This window comes from Amphiprion ocellaris, chromosome 5, assembly GCF_022539595.1.
Source record: "Amphiprion ocellaris isolate individual 3 ecotype Okinawa chromosome 5, ASM2253959v1, whole genome shotgun sequence".
Classification (NCBI taxonomy): domain Eukaryota; kingdom Metazoa; phylum Chordata; class Actinopteri; family Pomacentridae; genus Amphiprion; species Amphiprion ocellaris.
The window spans coordinates 2,378,305-2,397,774 of record NC_072770.1 but is presented as its reverse complement, the minus strand read 5'-3'; the positions used below and the strand labels follow the sequence as shown (position 1 = coordinate 2,397,774).

Here is a 19,470-nt window from a genome sequence, read left to right as displayed (position 1 = left end):
ACAGGAGTGATGGTTGCTGGAAATGTTCCTCTGTACCTCTATGGAGATATTCCATTAAAAATCAGCCGTTTCCAGCTATAATAGTCATTTACCACATTAACAATGTCTACACTGGATTTATCATTCATTTACTGTTATGTTCATTGGAAAAAAAATATTTTGCTTTCAAATATAAGGCATTTCTAAGTGACCTCAACTTTTGAAGTGTAGTGTATATATTTCAATATACACACACATAAATATATATACACATATACACACCTGCATACATACACATCCGCACACATTTATTAGACAGTGAAGTAAGTAGTTTAATGAAGCATTTGGTGACAAGAATCCAGTTTATGATAACTGGTTCCTGCAGATATGGCCAGGTGTAGCAGGTGCACACTCTGAGGTCAGTATGACAAATGGCCCTGAAGCAGAATCGGGAATGACTAAATGGTGTGGATACAGCCCACCAGCAGAAACTGCAAAGTCATTTCATTATCTGCCCATCATGTCTATACATTTGACTGTAGAGACGGCATCCATGTACATTTACAGAATTTGCTGATTGTAAACATATGTTTGTACTGGATATCCAATGTCTGACACGCTCCTGAAAATGTCCAGGACTTTAATAAGATAGTAAATCCTTCAAACCTCAGTTTATGGGGAAGGTTCTCCTGCCTTACCATTATCGAAATGAAGTATTAAATATTTTAATGTGTAAAATCCACATTTGTGTATCTTTCTGATCACTTACTCACTCTCCCGTCAGGTTTTTGAAGTGCTCAGAATCATTTTCTCTTCTTTTCTTCAGCTGCCTGCCACAACATTAAAACCACTTGCAAAATATTGTGTAGGTCCATTTCATGTTGCCAAAATAACTCTGGCCCATCTGGGCATGGGCAGGCGAACTTTGAGGGTGTGGTGTGATGTTTGGCACTAGGACATTGAATGCAGATTCTTGGGCTCCTATGGGTTTCAGGCTCAATTTCTTGGTGGTGGGACTGCCATGTACCGGCATGTTCCAAAGCATCTCATAGATCCTCTGTCTGGGTATTTGGAGGCCAACTCAGTGGCTTGGTCTCTTTGGCATGGTCCTTGACCTGTCCTTTAGCAGTATTTGCAGTGTGGCAGGGACTACTTGCCTTGTGGAATTGAGGCTGCTCCCCTCAGGGAGTGCTGTGGCCATGGAGGGGTGGGCTTGATCTAGAGCAATGTGTAGTTGGTCGGTATGTGTCAAAGTAGCATCAATATGCTGCCAGGACCCAAGGTTTCATAGCAGACCATTGCATTGTAAAAGGACGGTGAGTCAGCCGTTTTAATGCTTTGGTTAATTGTTGTATATCAAAATACTGCATCACCTTGGTAGATATGCAGGATGTGGGAAGCTCCGTTGGCTGAATAAATGGTGGAAACAATAGTAATGTTAGTTTATACAGGTTTACACAGACCAATGCAGTAACTATGTTCCCCAACTCACCCATGCCCCTCTCCTGAGCCATTGGAATCGCTTTAACAGTATACACGCAATTACCGACAATCATAAACACAAAACATACAGCATATACACCGATCAGGCATAACATTATGACCACCTGCCTAATATTGTGTGGACTATCCCCCACAGATACATCTGGACAGTTTTCTCTTGGTCAGACATGGGGCAGTGCAACACGAGTGTGTGTACATGCAGACTTTTATTGATCTTTCTATTTAATAGTTTTATTATGTATGCATTTTGCATATTTGTATTTTTTAAGTGCACTATGAGGAGATGCTCCCACCAATTTCATCTTACATTTTTTGTGTATAGCAACAATAAAAGTTATTCTATGCTATGCTGCTAAAACTCCTCTGACCCAGTGGTTCATGGACTCAGGACCTCAGGGGATGTCCTGTGGTACCGGGATGGTGGCAGTGAGGTCTGTGGGTCCTGTGGGTTGCAGGGTGGGACCTACTTAGATCAGACTTATCCTGGCACATCCCACAGATGCTCAATAAGATTTGGATCTGGGGAGTGTGGAACCCAGGTGAACAGCTTAGCTCTGTCATGTTCCCCAGGTCACTCCTGAGCAGTTTTTGTGGTGTGTCGGGGTGCATTGACCTGCTGAAGGTGGCAACTGGCATCAAGGACTGCTGTTGCCATGGGGGGGTGGGGGTTGGAGGGTTGCTTGACCTGTGATGTTTAGGTGGGTGGTACATGTCAAATATCCACATAAACGTGAGGACTTAACATTTCCCAGCAGAATGTTGAATTATATGACAAGATGATCAATGTTTTTCACTTCACCTGTTAGTGGTCAGAATGTTGTGGCTGATCAGTGTATATCCCACTGTACACATGTATCCATAACCATATACTTAGTATGGACTGCACTAGATAACCACAAGGGCCATTTAATTTAAGTCTTCATCTAGAAGTAGCTCTGAACACAGTTTGCCCTAATTTTCTGAAGAAGCTCTAGACTTGGTGCTAAATTATGATTTATTGTTTGTGTGGAATGGAACAAATAGACTGTTGATATCCTGTTGGTGGGCTAGCATAGAATTTTCATGGACAGAAGACAAGAAAACAGTTTTCAAAGTTGAAACTGTCAATGATTTATGTCATGGTGCTAACCTCAATGGAATGATTTGACTGTCACAATCAGTTTTGTTTTTGCTGGAGACTATGGAAGGCCAGGGCCATTCAGTTGTCCTGAACTCACGCTTGATGAACCCAAGGCATCAGTGAAGCGCAAGTTATGAAGTGATTCAGTCCATTCTAATAGAGAGCTTTCCTTGTCTACACTGTAGTGCAGCTGCAGTGTCCAACCAGTCAGTGACTGTATAGCTTTCAGTTTGATTTTGCAGGCTATGTGGACATATACAGTAACTCAGCTCAGTAGAGTTAAATGTCAGATGTCACTGTTAGATGTCATTCAAAGGTCTGCACTGCAGTCAAATGGCAAAGGTCTAGATGACAACCAAACAGGCTTTTATTAGCTCCACTGACCCCTGAAAATGAATCAAAACCAGCAGCATACTCAAGAGGATGTGTGAGTGTTATCCACTCACATAATAGAAACCAAGTGGATGCATTGTCATGAGCTCATCTGAAAGCTCACTGAGAGTTACAAGGTTTACTGCACAGCAATTAAAATATCTAAAAAAAAAAATTATACTGTCTTTTCATAAAAGAGTTTTGCATTGATGATCAGCTTTTGTCAGCTTCATTACATATAGTCCTGATGGTATCATGTGCTCACACTGAAAGCACAAGCTTCCAGGATTAGACAATGAAATCCTTTTTATTAAAATTTTTCTAGAAATATTCATTTAAATGCATTCAGTCTTCCAGCCACAGCCACAGTACATGTGACCACGTGTGCAGCCCTGTATTGGTGCTTTCCAGACAGTATGTCCTTGTCCAACTCAGCTGGATTTCTATGTTATAATCAAAATGCAAAACTGCTGACAGTCCCATTAGCCTCAGTTCAGATGCTTTACCTTCTCTATACACTTGAGTTATGTTTGCTGTGTATGCATTCTAAAATTTCCACACATGGGTTTCATTATTCACTTGTGCATGATTGAATTTTCAGAGCAGTAATCATTCTTATTATGATGTTGCCTGCATAACTACATGCTTTTTCATAGGACCATTAGTCAATGGTCTACATGTGAATGGGTGTTTTTGTTTTCTACTAAAATTCCTAGTTGCATAACGTATGTAATAATCAACCACTATATCCAGTGTGGACCCACAGCACTAAACTCTGGGCACTGTGAGTTTTAGCTTTCATGGCTCAACTTTGTGAGGAATTTGCTGGGGTCTGATACATCCTCCTGTCTGACTCTGTGCAAATCTTAATACTCTACTACACAGCATGTTAATGCTGCATTAATGGCATGCTAACAACATAATAACATGCTGGTGTGTGCACGTCTGTTTCTTGCTGTTCTTTTATTCTTCAGCACTGTTATGTCTCTGTGGGAGACCTTAGGTGCAGTGCAAACACTTTTTGAGAGTGAAAGTTAAAGTAGATGCAATGTCAGCTTAGGTGCAGTGATATTTTGACACGTGCCACAGTACGTGCCTTGCTTTAAAAATTGTGAAGTTGATCGCACCTTGAATTAAAACTGGCCCCTCTTTAGCAAAAAGTAATGGAGAGTAAATGTTACCTGTAATAGATTTTACCATGACATGCAAGTTTCAGGTATTAGTTACTGTACTAGACATGAAGTGAAACCTCTGATTGAGAGACAAGCACTAATTATTGTAAAGAAATGTACTCAGTGGAATTTGTAGAAATAAGGTGAGGGAGAAAACTCTGTTAATATTTCTTCATTACATGAGTGTTTTATTAATATGGAGCCACCTATTAGTGGAAGACTAATAAATGAGACAAAATGAAGTTCCTCAGGCAACTTGAACAAGATTCTTAACACCAGGCGATTACACGGTCAGAGTCTTTAGAACTTAAACAAGTAAGGACAATAATAACAGTAAACACAGTTACTATTGAACATACATCTAAAGCAGCAGAATGCAAAAATGTAAGAAGAATTGCTCATAATGTGCACAACTTACAAATTACAAAGTACTGATATATTGGCAGAGAAAAGACAGGAGTGAAAATATGTCTCTCATGTTACTACTTTGTCATACCATAATGAATTTCCATTTCCTGGTCTATTACTACTATTTGTTTTCCACTCTCTGTCTGGATACAGTTAGTTCTTACTAAAATCAACTGTAATTGTGAAATGGTTCTCACAACTAATTTCCCTTTTAGTCTACAATATGTTAAGATTTTTATTTAGCATAGAAAGTGAACTAGGCATCTTGGGTAATAGAGAGGAGGTGAGAAGTGGTAAAACATACAAATCTGGATCAGGTGTGAGGAGTTTCACAACCTGTCTCACAAGGCTCCAAGTACCTTTTATAAAGCTTACTGATGCCTTATATGCTGTCCGCAAACCATAAAACGAATCCTTGAAGCAAATGCTACTCAGATATATACATTCAGTGACAAAATTAACTACTTAGAAAATTAAGCTTAAAATCACTTCTTTTAAAGACTTTTGAATTTTCTGTGTTTAGTAACTTAATTGATTCTGAGTTTCCTGTCCTGAAGTTAGAGAACAAAAAGAGATAGAACTTGAATATCAAGCTGAAGAATGTAAAGTGAATGTCTCTTGAAGCGATCTCGTTCAGTGACTGACTGCTTGTTGCTGTTGAGTTTACAGTTAGTGCTGCAGTAGCACAAAGGGAGATTTGTACTTGTTATGGTCATTACATGTTGAGTACACAATCCTCTGGCTTTCAGCGTAACCTTTTCCACCCAAGCCTTCCATTACCATGACATTTTGACTGTTATTGAAGCATGACCAAGCACAACAAGAAGCTAGCCAAGTGTGGAGCATTTGTTAAAGTACAAATAACTAGAATAGGGTGGCCACCTCTAATTTTTAGAACAGGTTCAGGAACATCTGTGTGTTCTGACTTATTGTTATAAGGCATTTATTTACTGTCTAATTTAGAGTTTTTCAAATGTCACTCCTTCCTGTTAATGGAAACAGGGAAACTAAATGTATTTCAAAGTCCAAGCTTGTTCATCTAGGCCTTACAGTTATGGAGCTACTGACTGAATTTAGGTATGAATTTTCAGCCAAAAATGTCCTCAAGCTTTAAAGGTCAGCATATGTTTGTTTCCTAGAGTTTTAGTAATTCATTTTAGTGTTAGATACTCTATTGAGCCACAGACGAAATTCTGTTTTTGCATATCCTAGGAAGCTGAGATCTGATCAGCACAGGGTCAGCCACGCTAAGGCACTGCTGGACCAAATTTGTGGGGTGTGATAAGATTTGAAAATGTTAAATGAACATGAAAGTTACATTGTAACCTGCTTTTGTTTTTAATAGCTGCCAGCTAACTGGATCTGCTTGACCTCTGTCTGTGTCTTGTCTTTCAGATCACACACTACAAACAGTATCCTCCAAATGTTAGCAAAATCTACTCATACTTTGAATGCAGGCGCAAAAAAGATTCCCAGTTTAGTGAAGTGGTCTTCTTTGGTCTTCAGTATCTACTGAAGAAGTACCTTACAGGTATGTTCTCCTGTAATCTAAGAAATGATCTAGGGAGCTATATCCCTTAGATATAGATAGACTATATCCATATCCATATCCTATCTATCTGTCTATCTATCTATCTATCTATCTATCTATCTATCTATCTATCTATCTATCTATCTATCTATCTATCTATCTATCTATCTATCTATCTATCTATCTCTCTATCTATCTCTCTATCTCTCTATCTATCTATCTATCTATCTATCTATCTATCTATCTATCTATCTATCTATCTATCTATCTTTCTATCAGAGGTGGTAAAACAAATGCCATTGGAAACTAAATGGATAAGTCACATTTGCATACTTTCTTATATCAAGACTACAGTAGTTTTGCTGGATTTTGAGTCGTGTGTGTTTGTGCATGCGTACTAACTAAGTATGCTTTCTGCAGGCCCAGTGATCACAGAGGAGAAGATTCAGGAAGCCAAGCTTTTCTACCAAATGCACTTTAAACAGGCTGTGTTTGATGAAGAAGGCTGGAGGAAGGTACTCGAGGTAAACACGGAGATGTTTTCATCTGTTAGTCTGTCTAGATAGATGCACAGACACAGAGGCATTCATTGTCATGTATCTAAACTCAAGGAAATTTGCTTGTTAATGTGTCAGAAACATGATGGCCGCCTTCCTATCCGGATCAAAGCCGTCCCTGAGGGCAGAATCATACCGAGAGGCAATGTGCTTTTCACTGTGGAAAACACTGATCCCAACTTCTACTGGCTCACTAACTACATTGAGGTAAACTCAGAAAGGTATTTTAAGTGTTTGATCTCACGCCGAGGCCAGAGGCATTGTGTATTTGGGTTGTCTGTTCATCCATTCCCAAAAACGGATCTTTTAAATGCCTGATGGGAGTTACCTCGAATGTGGCACAAATGTTCACTTGGAGTTGAGGATTATGTTTTAAAAGTTCTGTGAAGTTCTTGGCCACAACTCTACAATTCTTCCATTTATTTTGACAAAATCTCCCACAAATATCTCATGAGATAAAATGATGAAATGAGAATATTTAATATCCAAACAGCAAAAGTCACATCTGGATAGATATGGACAGAAACTCCACAATGACTATGATTCTAGTTTTAAATGAGGAAGGGATTAACTTAGCAGATTAGTCAGACAGTATAGAGTGTTTCCGTTGTTTTACTTGTCTGAACAGCTCAAACAGCCAAGATGTCTGAGAGAGCGCTGTGGTGTCTGCCTAAAGACTTCAGCAGAATTGTTTAAAGGTCCCATGTGGTGAAAATCAATGTTTTATTGTTTCATATGTTTTATAAACCTGAAAGCTGTGAACATATAAAGATGCTGACCAGTGCAATTCCTCTAGCCCGCTCCTAGCTTTACAAGCAAGTAAGATTTTTTTTCCAGCTTCTATGTACAAATTGGGTAGCCATTAGTTGTCCAGCTGAAAATGTGCCTAATTCTGCCCCCTCACTGCCTGCTGCCTTGGAATGAGCAGCTGCTTTGTGGTCCATCAAGTTTATTTACTTGCTAGAGCTAGTTCTTCTGCTAACTCTGAATTGTCTCCTAGATGAGCAAAGCACGCCATATACTCTGTTATAGGCTGGAAAAGTAAATAGTCTTCATACACTCCCGGCATCTGTGAAACTGAAGACTTACATGTTTGATAGCAGTGTCCCTACAAAAGTAGGAAAATCATTGATGTCGGCACATTGGCTTGTGTGTGTGGCTAACTTTACCATTAATTCTGGTCGTATACTACAAGGTAAAACCTCTGTGGAAATTGTAAAAGTCAAGGACATTCTGAAATAGGTAAAACTTTCACACTGGGAAGGTTTACCACTGTTCCATGTTTCTGCATTTGTGGATAATGTCTCTCACTGTGGTTCTTTGGAGTCCCAGAGCCTCAGCAATGGCTTTGGAACCCTCCAGACTTCACATCTGTACTTGAATCTTTTTAGAACGTGGCATCATGTGCTGCTTTTTGAGACCCTTTGACTACTAGTTAATTTAATTCAATTCAATTCAATTTTATTTATATAGCACAGATTCACAACATATATCATCTCACAGAGCTTAGCATAGTAAGGTACAGACCTTACAAATTATAAACAGAGAACAAAAAACGGAAAACCCAACAGTCCAAAGTTAGCTTTAGGTTCCCTATGACCAATGGTGGGAAGGAACGAAAAAATCCCTAGAGTAGAGAGGGTGAAAAAAACCTCCAACACAACCAGGCTCAGGGAAGAAGGCCATCTGCCTCAACCAGATGGGTGAGAGTGTGGGGGAGAGGGGTGTTGGAGGATAGCAGGTGATGAGGCCAGCGGCTGCAGATCAAAAACATGTAGCTCCACATCCAGAGACATCCCCAGAGAGAACAAGCACGAGCCCAGTGCATCATGGAGATCCTCCGGCAGTCTAAACCTATGGCAGCGTAACTAAGGGACAGGTCAGGTGATCCCGGGCAGCCCTAACTATGCGTTTTATTAAAGAGGAGCATTTTAAGCCTAATCTTTGAAGTGGAGAGGGTGTCTGCCTCCCAAACTAAACTGGGAGCTGATTCCACAACAGAGGAGCTGATAACTGAAGGTTCTGCCTCCCATTCTACTTCTGGAAACTCTGGAAACCACAAGTAAACCTGCAGTCTGAGAGTGAAGGGCTCTGTTAGGATGTTATGGTACATTAAGGTCTTTAAAATTAAATGGAGCTTGGTTAATAAGAGTTTTATATTTGAGAAGCAGGTTTTTAAATTCTATATCCTGGATTTTACCGAGAGTCAATGAACAGAAGCTAATAAGGGAGAAATATGATCTGTCTTACTGGTTCCTGTCAGAACTCTGGCTGCAGCATTTTATATCAGCTGGAGGTGTTCAAGGGAATTATTGGGACATCCCGATAATAAGGAATTACAATATTCCAGTCCAGAGGTTACAAATGCATGGACTAGTTTATCAGCATCACTCTGAGACAAGATGTTCCTGATTTTTACAACATTATGTAGGTGACAGAAGGCCGTCCTTACAAACTTACTTGATGTGTATGTTGAACGACATATCCTGATCAAAAATAACTCCAAGATTCTTGACAGCAGACCTGGAGGCTAAGGCAATGTCATCTAGAGTAACTATCTGAAAAAAAAAAAAAAAAAAATAGAGTAACTATCTGGCTAGATAGTGTGTGTCTGAGGTGTTTAGAGCCTAATACAATAACAACAATAATACATTTTGTCCTCATTTAAATGAAAAAAAGTCAAGGGGGCAGTTACCTTTTCACTTAGGGCAAAGTGAGTCTGGACAGTATTTTTCATTCAAAAATAAAATCATCATCTAAAAACTGCATTCTGCGTTTTCTTGGGTTATCTTTGTCTTACATAAAAATTAGTTTGATGATCTTAAACTTTTAAGTGTGACAAATGTGCAAAAATAGAAGATTTCAATAGGTGAAAAAACACTTTTGGACAGCACTGAATGCTACATTTTGATACAGGCAAGTTCATGAAAAAGCCATTTTATTTTACATATTATTCAGTTTCTGCTGTCAGACAAACAAGTATGAAATAGTGATGAAACGCAGCTCAGTGGAACTGAGTCACTTCAGACCCATTTTCAAACTGCTGCTCTGCACCGCTCAAATCCTGATTTTTATGACCCTAACTGTATAATCTGACAAATTCAGTCACAAAACAAAAAGCTAAAGACAACAGCTGTGGAATGGACACTCAGAGAGAATGTTAGAAACCACAAAATGTCCAGTTCTCACACTCATTCACATCTGTGTCTGCTACCTGTTATTCAGCTGTGCTGGTTGTCTCTGTTGGTCATTGAATAGAGCAGAAGCAGAGAGAGTCTCCATCGTGAACTAAGTGTGGACAGTAGTGGCTCAGCACCATTAAAGCGACAGACGAAACAGTCACCAGTGGTACGGTAGAGCAGTTGGCTAGCACTGTTGAATCACAGCTAGAAGATCCTAGGTTTGAATCTCAGCCTGAGATCTTTCTGTGTGGAGTTTGCATGTTCTTCCTATGCCTGCGTGGGTTCTCATCGGGTTCCTCCCACAGTCCAAAGACATGCTGAGGTTAATTGTTGATTCTAAATTGTCCGTAGATGTGAATGTGATTGTTTGTCTCAATGTGTAGCCCTGTGATAGACTGTTACCTGTCCAGGGTGTTCACTACCTTCACCGTAAATCAGCTGGGATAGACTCCAGCCCTCCACAACCCTACAGAGGATAAATACAGATAATGTATAGAGATGTTGCGTGATTCCTGCAATGCCTCCATGTTAATATGTTCCTTTCAGATGAAATGGACATTGTGCACCTCACTGGTATAACTTGTGGTAATTATTAAATTTAAGTTGAAATAAAACAAATACTAGGATCTTCATTGGGGTGGCAGCAGTCACTTCACCTCCAACTCTTACGTCGTGTAAAGCTTATGTCATCCAAATATATATTTAGGAAGTTACTCCCTATCTTGGAAGACTTTGTGAGCAGAGCATTAACACTGCAGCCTGCACTTTGTACTTCATTGTTTAACCATTTGTTTAATTACCAACTGATTATGTGCCTTGTTCTTTTTGTCTCTTCATACCCACTCTATTTTTAAACTCTCCCTCCTTGCTGGCTGTAGACCATGCTGGTCCAGATGTGGTATCCCATCACAGTAGCCACCATATCCAGGGAGTTCAAGAAGATCCTGGCCAAACACCTGAAGGCTACCTCAGGGAGTCTGGAAGGCCTGGACCTGAAACTGCATGACTTTGGCTACAGAGGGGTGTCCTCACAGGAGGTACAAAGACTTTTTGTCCTTGCGCTTTCCTACTTCTGATGTTGTATTTTATGTACAGGTTACAACATTATTATTCAATGTGCAGTCTGCACTACAGGTAAAGTTTCAAAATCTCACACGTTTTAAAGAGGATGGGAAACTTTTAAAGCCCATCTCTGTAATCTGGTGTCATGATTGTTAATTCAGAGTTCAACTAAGGATGTTTAATATTTTGCTATCTTAGGTATTGGGGCATTATAAATGAAGACATATATGTTTATGCCCTCTAGATAGATGCCAGTGATGGCCATCTAACAGCAGCAATGAATCAGATAGCAATGTGGTAGAAAGCATCCTTTGGTTTAGGACTAGTGGTAACAACCTGAGAATATATTGTGCCCTGTCTTGAAGTTTTTGATTCTGGTTAGTTTTTCAGCATCTAATCAAGGTCAATGTAATTTGACTTTTTTGACAAGAATTTACAAAAAAAAGTCCTTAGATTTCTACAAAGTATGTCAGTTAATCTAAATAAAAAATGTAAACATTTACTGCACTTAGATGGTCTCTTTTTTTTTACTAATTGTGTGACTTGTAACCCAATTTCTTCAGCCTTTCAGTCAGTCACTTTAAGGAGGGTGAATGCTTAGGGAGTTGTTAATTTGACAGTTCATACTCATTTACATTGTTTTATAAGAATCCATTCTTACTTGAACATGAAATTGTAGGGTTTTTTGTAAATACTTGTTGAAAAAGCCTAATTTAATTAAATCAATTAAAGGGGAAAGCAATGGACATGAATACTTTTATAGGCACTGTAGCGCTCTATAATCCGATAGCCACATTATGGTGGATTGTGTAATGGTTTTTGTATTTTCAAATTAGAAACAAGATCCCTTTCAATCAATGTAAGAATTCTGCCACAGAAGTTCAACATGAATTTTGTAGGACACTGCAGTCTCATCAGATTCTTAGGTATTCATAATTCTGGATTGCCTCAGTTAGATCTCCATTTAGAGCATAGATAGATTTAAAAACAATAATGTTGCACTCCTGTGGAGATTAGAACACATTTTTGAATTGGAAAAGAGCTTGTAACCTGGGGCTAGCATCAATAGAAAAATGGAGGGGTTTCTACATAGTGCATATGGCAGTGTCATGCTGATGTTCTTGAACTATAGCATGATATAGTACTGTTATATGTAGTATTTTTTATTTCCATTAATCTCACTGAAGAAACAATTCAGGTCTAATAATCCTGCTGCAGATTTGTGGTTCCTGAATAATTTTAAACAGTCTATTTTAAATTTAATGGAAAGAAAGTCTTTAGAACAGCAAAGTGATCTCTCTGATTGATATTTCCATCTCTGTCTCCAGTCTGCAGCATTAGGTGGAGCAGCTCATCTGGTTAATTTCTGCAGTACAGACACAGTTGCTGGACTGCTGATGGCTCAACGATATTATGCCTGTCCAATGGCTGGCTTCTCCATTCCAGCAGCTGAGCACAGGTATCACTCACATGATGTACACTGCCTGTCCAAAAAAATAGTCACCACTTGTATATTACTAAGCAAATAGTTCAGAGCCTTCCATTGAGTAATTACTGCAGTGATGAATATGTTTCAGCTGACAACAACTTAACCCTATTTGGTACAGTGAGGAGCTTCTTATTTCTGAAACAACCATGTTGGAAGACACATCCTGTGGTCGTGGAAAGGATGTTGATCTGTCTCAGAAGGGTCAAATTATTGACCTGCATCAAGCAAAGAAAACAACTAATGTGATGAAATGACTAAAATCAGGTTAAGAACCGTCCAACGCATCATTAAAACCTGAAGGGTAGTGGAGAACCATCATCTTCCACGAACAGATGAGGTCGGAACAAACTCTTAGATAATTGTAAGAAATCAACAGTAGAATTCATGGCTATGTTTAATAGTAAAAGTATGAGCATTTCTACACGCACAATGCGAAAGGACCTCAAAGGACTGGAACTAAACAGCTGCAGCTCTAAGAAAACCACTGATCAGTGAGGCTAATCAGAAAAAAAGGCTTCAGTTTGCTAGGTAACCTAAAGATTGGACTCTGGAGCAATGAAAGAAGGTCATATGGTCTGATAGGTTCAGATTTACCCTGTTCCAAAGTGATGGGTGCATCAGATTAAGAAGAGCCTGTGGGGGTTAGGGTTATGATCTGGGGTTGGTCAGGTTCAGCAATGTTATGTTTCCAAAGGATGAGGTCAGCTGACTACCTGAAGATACTGAATGACCAGGTCTTTCCATCAGTAGAGTTTTTCTTCTCTGATGACACCAGCATATTCCAAGATGACAATGTCAGGATTCATGGGGCTCACATTGAGAATGAGTGGATCAGGGAGCATGAAACATCATTTTCACACAATGACTGGCCTCCACAGAGTCCAGGCCTCAGTCCCACTGAGAATCTTTGGGATGTTCTGTAGAAGACTTTGTGCAGCGGTCCGACTCTCCTGTCATCAATATAAGATCTTGGTAGAAAATTAATGCAACTCTGGACAAAAATAAATGCTGTGGCATTGCAGAAGCTTATCGGAACGATGCTGTGGCGAATGGGTGTCATTCTCAGAGCTAAAGGCGGTCCAATGAAATATTAGAGTATGCAACTTTTTTATAAACGGTAGTGTATAAATAAACTAAACCGTGTATCAATAAATGTAGTCTGTGTCAAAATCATAATTAGTTTAAAAAGGCTCTGCTGGCAAGTATTTGTGTATGTTGTCAGTCATCCAGGTCATGGTGATCTTATTTGCTTCAGTTGAAAGCAACAGGACGTGTTGAAGTCTTGAAGACATTTTGCCTCTGTTTAGGCTTCCAGTTGCACCTCGAGGTAGATGACCAATTCACTGCTTTACTTTAAAAGTTTACTGAAGTTCTGAGGAGGACTCTTGGATGAGAGGTGAAACGTCTTTAGGAATCAAAGTAGAAGTCTAGTTTCAGTTGCCTTTTACTGAAGTGCATACGATTATCCTGCCTGCAACTTACTATAGTATTTTGGCATTAAATATACAAATATATGTTGAGTTGAGAATTGTGAGGAAACTACCATAACTGGTTGCTTTTTTTTATTTTATTTTGAACCAGTATTGATATATACAGCACCACAAGACTGGTCACTACTTCTTTCTTCTGTTTTCCAGTACCATCATTTCATGGGGAAGGAACAGGGAGAAGGAGGCTTTTGAGAGAGTCCTAGACCAATTCTCCTCTGGGCCAGTGTCAGTGGTCAGTGACAGCTACGACATCTTTAATGCTTGTAAGCACATCTGGGGAGACAAGCTAAAGGAGCAAGTCATGGAGCGCAGCCAGGATTCCTGTCTGGTGATCCGTCCAGACTCTGGAGACCCAACAGAGACTCTTATTGAGGTAAATAGTATGACTAGATCAGTACAGCGATTTCTGCATTACATTTTTATCATAACTGTTGTGTTTTGTATGATTCGGATGTTGTTTACCTTTTTTTTCCAAAATGAAATTTACAGAAGTCTGTAAAATTTGAATGTTTTTCCGTATGGGAAACTCAAGACCTCCAGTTCTACTTTCTACAGTCCATCACTGCACTTGTTTGTAGCCATTCCTTTGATATCTTTCACTTTCAGAAACCCTTCAGAAAAAATTGAGTTTTTACCATGTTGACATGCCCATTTGGTGTTGTTTGTGTACTAAAAGACATATCATCAGTGAAATAAAAAGTCAACACCACTGCTGAGCATTTCCACATTTAAATTGTAGTGTACTGATGATAAAAAAAAAACACAGATCCAGTAAGCCAGACTTTAATACATAACAAAGCTTAGAAACCAATCCTGTCACATTGTGAAGAGGGAATTTCTGTATCATTCTTCTTCTTCAGAGTTGATTTCTTGTTTGTCTGTATGTCATTACTCCAATATTATAACTTGTCATTGTGTAATGTACAGTAGTTTTACAGTGTTTGAGCAGAGTGTGATCAGGGTGGAGCAGTATGGATTATTTTCAATTGATTACCAGGAGAAGGAGTTTGAATAATATTTTTTTGACTTTTTCACTAGTGATAAGTGTGCTGTGCACATGAAAAGCAGTCATAATAGCACAATGTATGCACTGCATTAGTTACTCAGACAAAAAAAAACTTCTTATAACTGTCCTTAGTTCCTCAGGCCCCGCTCTTCACATACAAATAAAATATCAAAATGTTCTAATTGAGGGCACAGCTCTCAGTTCTGCTATTCACTTTCATTGTCACAGAAACCCACAGAACATCAGCAATCTGGAAGCAGTGAAAACTAATGGAAATTTGTTTTTGCATTTTAAAAAAAACGGATTGTTTCTTATGTCGAGACTGAAGGACTTTTTAATCTTGTCCAGGTTTTTCCATGCTATAGTGAATTGTAGGCTCAACACCAAAGTGTAGTGCTTTAAGCTGCATGAACATAAAAAGGCACTATAGATATATCAAACCGAATATAAAAACAATGGTAAGAGAGTGATGTGCTGACAAAAATTCATAGACAATGAAATGGAAAGGTGACTTCATCTCAAATGGGAACATTAGCTGGCAGCAGAAGTGAGTCAACAATTCATGTTTGGACAAATGTTTGTGTGGTTGATGTGTGGTTGATGTGTGGCATGCTTAAATTCTACAAGATACCAGAGTTTCAGTGAACCCAAATTTGACCCTTGCAAGCTATATATATATATATCATAACTGCTGTTCTGTACAGTAGAAGCATGCACCTTTTTGTCAACAAAACACTATTTGAAAATGTGTGGTGATGTTAAAGCACCTGGTATTATAAGTTAAAGGTAGACAAAATTTGTAATTTTTTGTAATTTTTTTAATATAACCTATGCGGGCATGTTTGGTTTCTTCTTCAGGTACCAAAGACAAATGTAAATTACTTTTCTAGTCCTTCACAAGGGAATAGTTTGGCTATTTAGTGTATGACACCACATTAAAACTGACAGTGATGCGGGTGACTTCTGTCAGGGGTTCATCTTTCCCCTCAACCAAACTTTTTTCTGGACACAGGCGTAGTATTCAGGAATCCAGTTGTGCTTTGATGAAAATGCTCATTACAATAAACTGAGTTCCCACTTTTTTTGTTACAGACACATTTCATACGGTGGTTGCATGAAGAACAAATCCTAATAAACAGATGCTTGTCTTGAGCAGCTCCTTACTGTTGAATATATCTGCCATGGTCATCCCTCAGATTACAAATATACAATCTTAATGCTCAATGCAGCACCTTGTTGGGCGTTGCTTCAGCATTTAAACATATGTCCCATTACAAGACATGCAGATTGGACTAATTTTTTTTATCATTGTCCAGTTGTCAGTTACTTGGTCTTTGCTGAACGTTATGAAATGTAAATTAACTGAGGTTAACATGACTTATACCTACATGTATGAATCAAATTCCAAATAAAAAATGATTGCTATGTCACTTGTAGGTCATCAAGATTTTGGAGGAGTGTTTTGGCTGTTCTCTGAACTCTGTGGGATACAAGGTGCTGCCTTCTTACTTGCGAATCATCCAAGGAGATGGCATTGACCTCACCTCAGTAGATGAGGTAAGAAATGGTGTGGTTGCTGTACTGGTTTGATCTTGACTATTGAAATCTTATGTAGAAAATTATGTTTTTGTTTTCCTTCCAGGGGAGGGTTTAGTTTTCTTGTCCCAGTCCTTCGGTCATTTAGTTATTAGGCAGGCCATCACTGTGTTTGTTTCTGTCATTGTCTGACAGCCATTGCATTTTACAAACACGCATGAACACAGTACTGTCACTAACAGAGAGCAATAAGCTAAGCAGCTGCTCAAACACTGAATAAAACACAAGTCCAAATTCACTTTTTTTCACTTTTATGCTTCCAATCAAAATGTGCTGTCATGATTGTGTTTTTTTTTAATACCACTTCAAGCCCTCACAAAATCACACACTCAAACAGTATCAAGACTAATCAGTGTGAATGTCGGAACAACCTGTCCATTGGTTTAAAAACATTAGGCCTTGTTTTCAAAATGAAGTCTTACTGTCTTGCTGCCGCCACATTTATGCTTGTGCTGGGTTATAGTGCTGTGTTATACATGCATTGGATACAGTCTACCACATAGCACTGAGGATTATTACAAATCTTAAACCTCTTAGTTACCATTGCATGTTACATGCTTAAGCTAGGTGGGTTTCTTTGACCATCTGTAGACACTATCATTGGCATGCTATTATTTATAAAGTTATTCTTGGTCTGTTTTCTTTATTTATATATCTATATCAGTCATAAAAGTATGAGAAGCTGTAGTCTTAGATCCCAGGACTTATTCTTGCGGTTTGTTCCCAGAGCCTAACTGAAAAGGGCATCCCAGTACCCTGTCCCTTTTGTCCTGAATCGGAGAAATCTCAGACTCTGACTGTTGTCTGTGCTGATGCATTGAACAGCAGCTTGGAGAACTCAGCCTTTGAGGAGTCTCTGAGTGGTGTCCTAGAAGAAATTCCACATGGGAACTTCATAGATTAGCTGGTCTGTTTCTACTCTTGCATTGGCAGTGAAGGAGACACCAGGAGGGCAGTGTTTGGAATGAACACCTTGCCTTACCTGAACCATAGTGTTGTTTTCTTTTTGGACTTCCATGCATGCCATGGACTGGTCATACCAAACACTATGTTTGAACATAAGGTCTCTCTTATGTGTAATTTGTACCAGAGCACCTTAGGCCAAAGGTCAACAATTGACTTATTTATTATATTATAATAAATGTATTATTTATTGTTATTATGTCATCAGACTTGCAGCCATATGTCTCAGACGCTCTGGTAAAGAGAAGATTAGAGCTGTCAACTCATCACCACAGCCCAAGGCTGTGTTCAGCCAAGGGGGAACTGCTTGCATGGACTAGGGACATTGTTATGCAGTGGCAGGAATGGTTTGAGGAGCTCCTAAACCCAGCTAACACTTTCTCCTCTGATGAGGCAGAGTCTCAGGAGAAGCCTCACCCACATCTCTGCTAAGGGTCGCTGAGGTAGTTAGCAAGCTCCTCAGTGAGGAGCCACGTATAGATGGGCTTTCAATTCAGATGCTGGAGGACACTGCTGGGCTGTCATGGCCGGCGTGTGTCTTTGTTGTTGCATGGAGATCACAGACAGCAACACAGACAGTGGCAGACGAGGGTGGATAGTTTCTATTTTTAATACAGGGAACCGAAGGGTGTGCCCCAATATCAAGGTATCACACGGGTCAGCCTGCCTGGGAGCATTTATTCCAAGGTGCTGGAGAGGAGGCTCTGTTGTATTGTTAACCCTTATATCCCACAGATTCCATCCTGGCCATTTAACAGTGGAGTGGCTCTTTTTGTTAAGTTGCAGTTTCGGTCTCTAGTCTCAGAGTCCTTACGAGTTCGGCTTTTCTACAAAGTTCAGTGCAATGCTCCTACTGTATATTATTCTGTTTGTTACACTGTCACCGCTACAGCTATTACTGCACTGAGCTCTTACTCTAGGTTAAACAGGAATATGTATTACTCTGCTTCAAAATATAATAAAATCATTATGGTATATGTTTATGTGTTTTCAGCTTTCCTTTTTTATGTTTTGTGTAGATTCTCCAGAAGCTGAGTGATGAAGGCTGGAGTGCTGAGAACATGTTCTTTGGTTGTGGTAGTGCTTTGCTTCAGAAACTCAACAGAGATACACTCAGCTGTGCCTTCAAGTGCAGCTATGTAGAGACCAATGGCAAGGGGGTAAGTGCCAGGATTCTGGTTTAACTTAAATGTTGAACTCATTCAGGTTTGACCCTTTGAAATGCACATATATTTAAAGGTGCTTATTACGTTACAGTATTGAATTACATTGGTTAGACTGATATTTGAGACTGATCTCATAGACTCTTAAAGATCAACTAATCGTGACAAAGCACACAAAGTAAGAAAGTGTGAATCGTCCATAGAGGAAAGGAATTATCATTTAATGTTTTTACAGATTTTATTTTTTAGAAATTAGAGCAAAGTCACAAAATGTAGACAGCTTTGGTGTGACTGCTATTCGACATACAGTATGCCCCAGGAGCCCTACAGGGCACAAATAGCCTTGGATTCATCGTGTAGTTTATTTTCTCCTTTTGCTCAGTAATCATGTTGTACCATCTGAAATTAAGGCAAGAGTCTGGTTCATTCAAGCTGTCTTGCTGAAGAAAGAGTTTTCTGCCTGCATATAGTAGCGCAGGAGGTTAAGGTTAAAGTTACTTGATCAGCACAGCTATGATGTTCCTCATTTGAATAACGTATCATTGCAACAGTTCATGAATCTATCCTGTTACAGCTTCTAAGCTAAATACATGTGAGGCCAGTGAGTCTCCTAAATGCAGATGTAAAAGTTTTGTGAAAGATTGTAGTTTGAAGGATAATTTGAAATGATCAGAACAGGTTTATTTGTGGCAGGTAGGGCTTCCATAACATCAGAAGACTTACATATTATTTATAACCCAAAGGGCGCTCCACACACTTCCTTACTGTCACAGGATGTCGGAAATTCCATTGATAGAGCAGAGTAGATTCCTAGTTTCGGCCGAGGGAGAAGTAAGTGGATAAACTTGCTCTAGATTGAACCACATACAGAAATAGT

The 19,470-nt window shown here is 39.2% G+C and overlaps 1 protein-coding gene across 1 annotated transcript in view; it reads left to right on the top strand.

The window, feature by feature from the left end:
- Positions 1–19,470, top strand: part of nampt2 (nicotinamide phosphoribosyltransferase 2) — a 32,071-nt gene that overhangs the window by 2,700 nt on the left and 9,901 nt on the right. The window contains exons 2-9 of the mRNA XM_023282555.3: positions 5,950–6,085; positions 6,506–6,609; positions 6,721–6,849; positions 10,703–10,861; positions 12,215–12,345; positions 14,013–14,238; positions 16,309–16,428; positions 18,450–18,590. Coding sequence (XP_023138323.1) covers positions 5,950–6,085; positions 6,506–6,609; positions 6,721–6,849; positions 10,703–10,861; positions 12,215–12,345; positions 14,013–14,238; positions 16,309–16,428; positions 18,450–18,590 — 1,146 coding nt within the window. The remainder of the gene's footprint in view (positions 1–5,949; positions 6,086–6,505; positions 6,610–6,720; positions 6,850–10,702; positions 10,862–12,214; positions 12,346–14,012; positions 14,239–16,308; positions 16,429–18,449; positions 18,591–19,470) is intronic.